Raw genomic sequence first — 11,638 nt, forward strand, 5'->3', positions numbered from 1 at the left:
TGGGGTGATAGATTGTTATCTGCTCCCTACACTTCTGAGAGGAGGGCCAGGTTCTGGCTCTGAACCCCAATAGGTCGAACAGATGTTCTGTGACTGATATGACTATTTAGTATGAAGCAATATGAGAAAGTTAGCTTCAGGGAGCCACTGGTGGGCTCTTCCCAAAAAAGAGGATCATATGCTGAAGTGACAACTTAATGAATAAGCAAAATGTTTGAAGCAGATGTGAAGTAAAGAAAGCAAGAATAATATGTATATGAAAAGATACAGTGTCAGAAGACAGACAATTATTTTCCCGAAGACAGTCGTATGACAATTAAATAATAATCAAGGCTCAAAATTAAAATTAAAAAAAAAAAAAAACTATAAACGTAACTTACAGAACCCCAAGACTCCTCGATGATACACTGCACACACATGTCATATACATGCCAGTCACCCGCCACATCTCCTGCCCATTGCCACACAGCTCCCTGGCCCGCTGGAGAACTCTGGGCATAAAAAAATCGACGTATCTTTACAGTCTCTCCTGGAAATGAAATGTAAAGTATTATTTTTTCTATATCTTACGGACTTCTCCATATTAATAAACACCAACGTACTACATAAGTATCAAATAGCAGCCTGATCTTAGGCCAAATCATATGGTACATCTGAGGAAAACACTGCATTACATATGTACAGTTTAGTAAATTAGCCCATCAGGTACACAATCCAAGACACCAAACAGTATCAGCTATATTAAGTTAATCGATTTATTGTGTTGATCTCGGTCGCAAAAGGAAAAAAAGAATTTTTCCTGGTGCCTTTAAACAAAAATTTTTTTTCCTAATTCTGCAACATACTGTACTACAAAACATTTCGCCTTTAAAATCCCAAATTTGGACTCTATGTAGCAGCTCCAGTAAATAGACCGCTGAGAATAATGAAAGTTCCCTTTCTGAGCAGGGCCTCAATAATTCCCTAGCATGAAGCACTGGCACTCTGGAGCCATTATCAAGAGCAAGTGACACTTCACATCAACCAACCCCCTAACACAGTCAGGAAGCATTCAGGAATCAGGGCTCAACCCGTAAAACACTTCGGTAATGTTTGGGAATTTGATAAGGACTAAATAAAACTCTGTAGGTGAACTCTTCCTGCAAACAATACAATCCCACCACTACTAGGTGGTGGGATTGAATTGGGTGAAGCTTGCCAGGCAGCAAGTACCAAGGAGCCACGTAAGGGTTCCCTCCCAGAAAGTTCAGGTAACCACTTAAAATAAACATAACATAACATTAGTAAATCCTTATGAAATACATCACCTGAAGCTTTACATTCCTGCTCCATTTCAGGAAGGTGAACACAATAGTTTTTGAGAGCAGGATCTGAATCTCCAAGAAAAACAGAGCGCAGGTTCTTGGAGTAAGCACGTTCCAGTAGCTGCGTGACTTCTGGGGTGTAGGGTCGCCATCGTCGCTGAAAAAGCACTTTGCATTCATACAACACAGAAAAATATTATTAAGTCATGCTCATGTAGATAGGAAGGGGTGGGGTGAATGAGCACAGGCTTATGTTAAGAAATTTGATAGTTTGTTTACATTGTTGGGAGTTCATTTAGTGGGTTGTGAGGTTCCAGTCTCTTTGAACCCAGCAATGGTCTGTATTGGCTTGCTAACTTTCTGGATGCCCAGAAAACAAAGAACAAATGCTTCAAAAGGAAATGAGAAAATAAAAAATGCTTATGTTATAAAATGCAATATAAATGTAAAATTGACAGTTAAAAGATGGCATTTACCTGCTTGTTCTCCCACTCCCATACCACTACAAACAGTCCTTGCTTTACTGTGGCCATTCTCTTGCACAGGTAAATCTCACTTGGACATTGTTCCAATTCTTGTGCAATACACAAACGATAACTCAAAGCCCTTATAAAGACCCTGGAATAAATAAATTTCTGTCTCAGTTGATGAGCTTTTGATTTAAAATACTGTATAACAAAAAGAGACACATTTGGCATTTCAAATGAATGTTATAGTACTATATTCTAAGAAAATTTATATTAAGAGTACAGTTTTTGGACACTGAAGTTAATAATATAAATGATGAACTAAAAATAGTTACAGTAAGCTTACTACAAAACCTACAGTATGAATTAAAAGATATGTTGTTCTATAAAATGACACTGCAATGGATATAGAACATGTAGTACCTACACAAATATTATCCACAAATTTAGGTGTTTGGAGTTTTGAATCACATTAACACAGTCTGGAGAACCTAATATTGGTCACTTAAATGGTGACACATATCACACATTTGTGATTGAATTGTGGTTTATATAATACCTCTCATAGTTTCCATACAATTAGGCAGCTCTCCTACAGTGACAAAGTACTGGGGATGAATGGTATATTCATCCCCAGTACACGGGGGACACGGGGATATATTATGATACAGTACTGGGGATGTCAGGTATAGGTGATAGGTTCCCAATGTTCAGCGATTCCATTTTTTACAAATTTTTTAGGATTTTCTTGGGTACTTTAATCCTAGATCATCAGACTTCCATCATCAGGGGGGGCCAGATTCTGATCCTGGTTTCCAGCAAGCACTCTTGAATCGATGGAGCCTAATACCATTTTCAAGTGTGTAGCTACTAGTGATGGGATGATTAATCAGAATCGATATAGAGAATCGGAAGAATCTAGCATTTTTAAATAATCAGAATCGGTATCAGAATCAAGAAAGATTTATCACGAGTTATAATTGTTAAAACTATTCTTTAACATTTAAATTGCTTAAATTATGTTCATTAATGATCAAGTATTAAACAATAAATGATCAAATAAATACATTTATTGTTATACAAAAGTTTAATTATAGAACCTGACAACCAACTTTAAAAGAAGCCATTTGTCACGTGAATCCCCTGCATAGCAGTGGAACTGCCTTTTCCCTTCACCTTCAATGCCTCTGCACTGGAAGTCTACCTCTACACCAGCCCAGATGAGTCATCAGTCCTGCCACCTCTCCATACCCCCCAGGGCCTGCCACGGCCTGGTACGATTCAAGAGGCAAGCCGGGTGCCTCTGCTAACCGGTAGTTTGCCCCCACAAACAAGCAGTTAGCCGCGTTCAACTGGCAGTGGTGCAGCTCAACACAAAGGCACCGCCAGCCACAAACGAGCAGTTTGCTAGTTGACTAGATGTCCACCTTGCGTTGATACTGGATGAGTCATCACCGGCAGACTATATAAAGGGCGTTGCCTCCCTGGAGAGCCAGTCTCTCCCTTAGTGCTCTTGGAACACCTTGGTCTCTCTCTCAGCCGTCATCTGCCTTCAGCCAACGCCGTGTGTCTGATGCCGTGGTGGTATGGTAGCTGTCTTCAGTACACCAGTATATCTTTATGCTTTGTATTCATTGCTTACAGTTTATTTTTGTATTAATGTTATATTATCAAGTTCACCTTTGCATTACATGATAGCCAAGTATTTTTAAGTGCCAATTTTGTTCATTAATATTTCAGTAAATTGTTTTAATTATTTATTTGATGATTTTCATATGTTGTTTGAGAAAACACATTGTAACCAGCAGCAACATCACCTCTTATTAGTCTCGATCCTGCCAACTTGACCTTAGCAAATCTCTTGATACAGTGTCACATCAAAGACTGGTTAAAAAGATAGAGGCGCATGGTATTGGGGGTGCTATTTTAAGTTGGATTAGGCCATGTCTATACCAAAGGAAACAGAGTTAGTATAAATGAGGTTAAGTCAGAGTTGGAAAATGTTGTAAGTGGAGTGTCTCAAGGCTCTGTCTTGGGACCTCTGTTGTTTATAATATATATAAATGATTCAGATTCAGGTTTGAGTAGCAACATTTGCAAATTTGCCGATAACACAAAAATCGGTAGGGAAATTAACACAGAAGAAGACTCACTATCATTATAAGTTTATCTAAATAGGGTTTTGAAATGGTCAAAAGATTGGCAGATGCAGTTTAATGCTGATAAATGTAAAGTTCTGAGGCTAGGTAATGATGATAAGAGTTACAAGTAAGTAAGTAATTATCAAAAGAAGGCACCAAACCGGGAAGGCTATGTAGCACCATCAAATACGCAAAATAATCAGAGGGCGCTAAATATCACCAAGGATGCCAATACGAGAACAAAAACGCATAAGGCGAACGATATCAAAAGTATCCGAGTCACCAAGAATTCTATCGAGGGACAGGTGACCGCGAGGGGCGGTCGGAAAGCAAGACACACGCTCGTCCTGGAAGTCAGGACATTCAAGAAGGACATGCACGACCGGAAGAGGGACAATGCAACTAGGACAATAAGGAGCAGGGCGGCGCTCCATCAAGTGACCATGGGTTAAGCGAGTATGGCCAATACGCAACCTCGCTAGAGCTGTTTCCCACCGCCGGTTACGGTGGAAGGAGGACGGCCACGAGGAAACACAACATTTAAGAGTACGTAGCTTGTTACCAGTAACAGACAACCAAGAAGCCTGCCAACGGGTAAGGACTGAGGAATGGATAACCGGGTAAAAGTCGGAATACGGAATGCCTTTACGAGAGATGGGACAAGAGCGGACAGCTTCCTTAGCGGCAGCATCCGCACGCTCATTTAAAGACACGCCAATATGGCTGGGAACCCAACAAAACTCAACCGACTTAAATTTACTGTGAACGAGAAACAGCCAATGCTGGATCTCGACAACTACCGGATGAACTGGATTAAAGCACCCGAGAGCCATGAGGGCACTACGAGAGTCAACAACAACCACAAAGGAAGACTGACAACGAGAAAGCAGGAGACGAAGAGCATAGAGAATAGCACAAAGTTCCGCTGTAAAGATGCTAGTCTCCGGAGGCAAGCGACACATATAAGTGCGATCAGGAAAAACAACAGAGTAGCCAACACCGTCCGCTGACTTAGACCCATCGGTGAAGACAGAAACGGAGCGGGAGTGAGAAGAAAAGTGCTCGAGGAAAAGGCGTTTTAGAACTGTAGGAGGGGTAAAAGCTTTAGTGATACGAGTCAAGGATGTACAAAACCGCGGAAGAGGGACCCTCCACGGGGGCAAAGAAGGAACAACACGAGGAGAAACATCAGAAATACGAACAGAAAGAGAATCCTGCAGGCGAGATAACCGGACAGAAAGAGGGAGGTGGTGAAGAGGAACAGGAACCGCAGGAGGGGTAAAAGTTAAAGCACGACAGAGACGAGAGGAAGGATGTTGCAAGGACCGCGCAAGATAGCGAAGACAGTAGCGATCACGGCGGTCCTGGAGAGACAGGAAGCCAGTGTCAACATACAAGCTAAGGACGGGAGTCGAACGAAAGGCACCAGAACTGAGGCGCAACCCAGTATGGTGCAAAGCATCAAGACGGCGAAGAGTAGAAGGAGAAGCAGACGAGTAAGCAGGGCAACCATAATCGAGCTTAGACAGGACGAGAGAGGAATGTAAAGCAAGGAGAGTGCGCCTATCTGCCCCCCAAGAAGTATGGGACAAGACCCGAAGGAGGGTAAGGGACTTAGAGCACTCAACACGGAGGTAAGAGATATGGGGAGACCAAGACAAACGAGTGTCAAGGAATAACCCCAAAAGCTTCGCGGAATCTTTGTATTCAAGGGGATGACCATAAAGTGACAAAGAGGGACGAAGAACAACCCTTTTCCGCGTAAAAGTCATGGCACAAGTCTTAGAAGTAGAGAACTTGAAGCCATGACCTGTGGCCCAAGACGACACGGCATCAATCGCAAGCTGAAGCCGGCGTTGAAGGAGAGGCGAATCATCACCCTGACAACAAAGGGTAAGATCATCGACATAGAGAGCGGAGAAGACACCAGAAGGAAGAGAGGAAAGAAGACCATTGAGGGCAACCAGAAAAAGAGTAGTGCTCAGAACACTACCCTGGGGCACACCTTCGTATTGCTGAAAAGGGGGAGAGAGAGCGGTACCAAGGCGCACCCGAAAGGAACGACGAGAGAGGAAGCTGCGGAGAAAGAGAGGGAGATGACCACGAAGGCCAAAAGAATGAAGTTGAGATAGGATATGATAACGCCAAGTGGTGTCGTAAGCCTTTTCTAGGTCAAAAAGGACGGCAACAACGGAGGTCTTCGCAGCAAAAGCAGTACGTATATAGACCTCCAAGTTCACCAGGACATCTGTCGTGCTGCGGCACTTGCGGAAACCAAATTGAGAAGGGGAGAGGAGGTGATGGTGTTCCAGGAACCACATCAGACGAACGTTAACCATACGTTCAAAGAGTTTGCAGACACAACTTGTGAGAGCAATAGGGCGAAAGTCCTTAGGGGAAGTACCCAGAGACCCTGGTTTGCGAACAGGGAGGACAACGGCATCGAGCCAGTCCTCAGGGACTGACGACGACTCCCAGATCCGATTATACAGACTCAGTAAATACTGAGACGTGCTCGGAGGGAGATGGCGAAGCATCTCATAATGAATACCATCGGAGCCCGCCGCCGTAGAACCGCAGAGGGCCAGGGCAGAACGAAGTTCAGAGAGAGAGAAGGGATCATTATAGGGAAGCTGAAGATGAGTGCAGAAATCTAAAGGACGAGACTCAAGGACAGGTTTACGAAGAAGGAAAGATTGGGGAAGATGAAGACCAGAGCTAACAGAAGAAAAGTGGGAACCCAGTTCGGAAGCGACCTGCAACGGGTCCGCCACAAGAGTATCATGGAGGTGAAGGACCGGTGAAACATCGGGAACGAACTTACCCGCTATCTTGCGGATACGCTTCCAGATCTGGGCCAGAGGGGTTTCGGATGTAATTGTCGAGACATAAGATGCCCAACATTCACGTTTAGCCGTACGGATGGCCCTACGGGCCACCGCACTCGCTTTCCGAAAGAAAAGAAAAGAATCGGTCGTCTGCCTACGGCGGTGCTTCTTCCAGGCTGCACGCTTACAGCGGACAGCCCGAGCACAGTCCGCATTCCACCAGGGAACGCACTTCCGTGGACCCCGAGAGGAAGAGCGAGGAATAGAGCGGAGGGCAGCGTCGAAGACAGTGTCATGAAAAAGGAGGAGAGCGCGAGAGAGGGGCAGAAGGGAGAGGTCAGAGAGAGTAGCACTGAGGGAAAACAGGGTCCAGTCCGCCTTAGCAAACTGCCACCTAGGGAAAGAGAGGGAAGGGCGAAAAGAGAAAAAGGAAACAAGGATGGGGAAATGATCACTTCCATGGAGGTCATCAAGAACCTGCCATGTGAAATCTAAGTAAAGAGAAGAAGAGCAGAGAGAAAGATCAAGACAAGAAAGGGTGCGAGTTCGAGAGTCCAAATGAGTGGGCTCACCAGAATTCAGAAGAGACAGGGAAGAAGAGAGGAGAAACGGCTCAAGGAGGCGACCCCGGGTATTCGTCAGAACGTCACCCCAAAGAGAATGACGACAATTGAAGTCACCCAGCAGGAGCACAGGCTCCGGCAAGGAGTCTAGGAGGTGTTTCAAATCAGGAAGAGAGAGCGGGACACCCGGGGGGAGATAAATGGAACAAACTGTGTACCATTTCCCCACAAAGATACGAGCAGCAGAACAATGGAGAGGCGAAGGAAAAAGTAAAGGAACAAAGGGAACATCAGCCCGAATCAAGAGAGCAGAAGAATTAGAAGCCCCAGCAATGGCTGGGGGGGGGGAGAGAAAGGAATAGCCACGAAAACGACCAGGACGAGCACCAAGCATCGGCTCCTGGAGACAGACACAAAGGGGCGAAAACCGCGAAACCAGAAGTTGGAGTTCGAGGAAATTGGCGTAATAACCTCGAACGTTCCATTGAAGAATGGACAACGACGAGAAGAGAAAGGACAAAAACAGAGAACAAGGAAGAAACAAAGGCGAAAGACCAACAGAGCACGTTAAAGAATATCAGGGTCGGGATCAGGGTCAGCAAAGTCAGGGTTAGGGGGCATGGGTAAACTGAGCAAAGACGGAGGGAAGGAAACGGGAGAACAGATCAGAGGTGGGCGGGCAGGGTCCGGAGGAGGAGGAGGAGGAGGAGGAGGAGGAGACAACGGAGAGGAGCAGTCAAGGACAGCAGCAGGAAGAGGGGGAGTAGAAAGAGAGGAGCGCACCCCAGCAAGAGCAGCAACCGAAAGGGAAGCAGGGGCCAAAGAAACCTCCATAGCAGGAACAGGGGGCGCAAGCACTGAAACGGGAGTGGAAGGAGCAACAGAGCCAGAAGGAGGAGCTGAGGAAGAAAGCGAAGCCTTCTTACCCGCCGGGGAAGAGGAAGGAGAGGAGCCAGGCTTACGCTTCTGACTTAAAGAGACCGGTGTCCCAGCAACTACGTACCGGGCAACGGATTCCAGTGTCTCAACAGGAGAAGCCGAACGAGAGCACACACGACGGCCGTTAGGAGAGCGATGGACATCCGCCCGCACCGACAGGCGGCGGGGAGAGCCGATAGATGGAGGAAGAGGATGGGAAGGAGGATCGGAGGGGGACGATGAAGGAGACACAGAAGACACGACAGACCGGGTAGAAGGAAGGGGAACCCCAGACAGAGGACCAGGAGGAGGATCCTTCGGGAGAGAACCCAAAGGGACAGAGGAGGGGGCAGTGGGCGCATCAGGGTCCAAGGCCTGGAAACGGTTGCGAGTCTGAGGAAGGCGGGAAGGACGAGGAGAGGAAGAGCGCAACACGCGAGCATAAGAGATATTAGCATAAGGCGGGAGCCGGCGAACCTGGCGCCTCGCCTCAGGAAAAGATAAACGCTCCCGGTGCTTCAAGTTGAGGACGGCTGCCTCAAGCTTGTAATGGACACACGCACGGGAGAAGGTAGGATGGGCCTCACCGCAGTTGAGGCAACGAGCCTGGGGAGAAGCGCACTCCGACTTAGAGTGACCTTCGCCACCACACAAAGGACAGAGAGAGACAGTCCCGGAGCAGCGGAGGGCACCATGCCCAAACCTCCAGCACTTGTTGCAGAGCCGAGGAGAAGGAATGTACTCCTGGACAGAGCACCTGGCACCAGCAAGAATGACAGAGGGTGGAAGGGTCCTACCATCAAAGGTAATCTTCACAACCCGGAGGGGTTGACGGCGACTACCACGAGGGGGACGAGTAAACGTGTCCACCTGGAGAATAGAATGGCCCTGGGCAGCGAGGATATGTCGAATATCGTCGTGGCAGTCGCGTAGGTCCCGAACACCGGTCGCAACATGGGGCGGGAGCAAAATAGTGCCAACACTGGCATTCAACTGGACGTTCTTCGAGACCCGAACGGGGGTCTCGCCAAGGCAGGATAAGGCAGCCAAGCGGGAAGCAGCATCCTGAGAAGGAGCAGCAACGACACGCGTACCGAGACGAGTGGGGTTAAAAGTAATGGAGGCATCCACGGAATCAATGAGATGTCGATGAAGGGAGAAATCGTCAGGAGGCGCAGAATCAAGAGGGAGGAGATCAAAATATTTGGCCCACGAAGCGGGACCAAACAAGGCTTGATAGGTAGCAGAACTGGAAGGAATCGAGCGAGGGCGGCCGTGACGAGAACGGCGGTGAGAACCCCCAGAGAGAGAGGGGTTAAAAGGCGCAGTAGTAACAACTAGAGAAGGAGCCGCGCCAGGGGACGAGGTAGTCACCACTGGGGGCTTGGGGCTCGACCCAACCACAGAGGAGGGAGGGGAGCCAGGGGAAGGAGTCAGAGAGGCCAAAGGAGGAGCAAGGTCGGGGCCCAATGCAGCGGAGGCTACAGAGCCCGGTCTTCCAATACGGACCGACTCGGGGGCTTGGTCGCCCACCCCACGAGCCTGAAAAGGTAAGCCAGAAACAGCCGAAACAGGGGTTATCATCTTGACGAAATTACGAATTCACTCACGAATGTGCCCCCACACCCACCATGGAGCCACAATTAGAGGCAGGACACCCAACAAGAAGCTATCGCCGATCTTGTCGGGGCCTCCTAGGGGTGCGTCGTGAGTATACGCCCCACAAACGCCACCTTAAGAAACCGACAGTCCGTCGAGATCGGGTTCAGTGACGAAGTGGGGATTGACAATAAAAGGTTCCCCTCGCTCTCGACGTCGGGTACCGCAGTTCTACGGGTGCAAGAGTATGCCTCCTCAAGCACCCGGGCGTCAAAGCAGAAGAAGTCCAAGGGAAGAACCAGAACGAGCAAAAGGTCGGCAGGAAACGGCAAGCAGATAGGAGAAGAGGGGGGAGAAAAACGAAACAGAAGGAAAAGGAAAAGATGCCCAGCAGAATTGGAGAGGACGGCAGCAGGAGCACAAGGCTAGAAAAGGACAGAGGACTGTCCCAAGGAGCATCACACTCCGGCAGCCGCCCACTAAGCCCCCAGACGGCGACAACGAGCTGAGCGGGGAGGGGGTAAGAGTTACAAGATACGAGCTAGACGGTGTCGAGATTGCGAAGTTGGATTACGTAAGGGATCTGGGAGTTATGATTAGTAATAATTTAAAACCAAGAGATCAATGCATGAATGTTCGTAATAAGGTAAATAGGACACTGGGATTTATTAATCGAAGCGTTAGTAACAAGACACCTGGTGTTGTTCTTCAGCTAAATCTTGCTCTGGTTAGGCTACATTTAGATTATGCAGTTCAGTTTTGGTCGCCGTACTATAGAATGGATATAAATTCACTTGAACGTGTCCAGCGTAGAATGACAAAGTTAATTCCCCAAATAAGAAATCTTTCATATGAGGAAAGATTAACAAAGCTTAAATTGCATTCACTGGAAAGGCCAATAGCTAAGGGTAACATGATAGAGGTTTACAAGTGGATACTTAACAAGGGGGATATTAATAGGGTATTAAAAGTATCAACACAAGACAACACGAAACAATGGGTATAAATTGGATAAGTTTAGATTTAGGAAAGACTTGGGTAAATACTGGTTCAGTAACAGGGTTGTTGATTTGTGGAACCAATTACTGTGTTAGGTGATGGAGGCTGGGTCCTTCGATTATTTCAAACGTGTGTTGGACATTTATAGAGTGGGATTGGGTGGTTATAAATAGGAGCTGCCTCGTATGGGCCAATAGGCCTTCTGCAGTTACCTTGTTCTTATGAGACTGACTTTCATGTGTCATTTGTACACAGCAATGAATTAAAACTAAAGAGATTTAGAAAGAATTCAGGAAGGCCTTAGGATAAAGTGAATATCTAAGATATAGAAATAATTTAAAATTAGGTATAATTCAGACATACTTGGTAATAGAGTGGCAGGCCTAATATGCAGTTCCGTGTTTAGATTCTTAATTCTTGGTGTGTTTAGATTCTTAATTCTTGGCATGTTGACTAGCGACCATTGATAATACCACCGTGTACTGAACCAATCAACCTAATAGTAGTTTAGTTTTGTGTTTATAAACGCCAAAACATGCTTAAGCAGGTCTTAAAGTTGTTAATTAACCCACTCCAGCTCCTTACTGAAGTTATATTGTGAGCTGTACTTGTTCACCCACGACGTTGATGCTCCGCCAGGGCCGACCCGAGACCAGTTAGGCACTGTGGGAATGTATCGATCAGGACATAGTGGTGAGCAGCAGCAGCAGTTGTAGAGTTGTGGCTCACCAGTGTTCTCGTCCTGCACCTGTTGAGGCAGCCTCTGTGACGTCACTTGTAAACAACACTTGCCTGCGCCCAGTGTCTGCGCAAATTGTC

General features: G+C 46.8%; 1 protein-coding gene across 14 annotated transcripts in view; it reads right to left on the reverse strand.

Moving 5' to 3' along the window:
- LOC123756121 (probable E3 ubiquitin-protein ligase DTX2) overlaps nucleotides 1-11,595 on the reverse strand; it is an 81,932-nt gene extending 70,337 nt beyond the window's left edge. For 12 of the 14 annotated variants that reach the window (XR_006772611.2, XR_011230540.1, XR_011230539.1 and 9 more), the window contains exons 1-4: nucleotides 11,405-11,595; nucleotides 1,781-1,922; nucleotides 1,308-1,461; nucleotides 381-529 (exon numbers count right to left, since the gene is read on the reverse strand). Coding sequence is in view for 11 of the 14 variants with exons in the window: in XM_069336511.1 (XP_069192612.1) it covers nucleotides 381-529; nucleotides 1,308-1,461; nucleotides 1,781-1,837 (360 nt within the window). In the remaining 3 variants the exon portion in view is untranslated. The other 2 variants (XM_045739154.2, XM_045739152.2) reach the window with 2 other exon arrangements.
- Nucleotides 11,596-11,638: the final 43 nt, after the last annotated feature.

Source organism: Procambarus clarkii, chromosome 36 (genome assembly GCF_040958095.1).
Source record: "Procambarus clarkii isolate CNS0578487 chromosome 36, FALCON_Pclarkii_2.0, whole genome shotgun sequence".
Classification (NCBI taxonomy): Eukaryota; Metazoa; Arthropoda; class Malacostraca; order Decapoda; family Cambaridae; genus Procambarus; species Procambarus clarkii.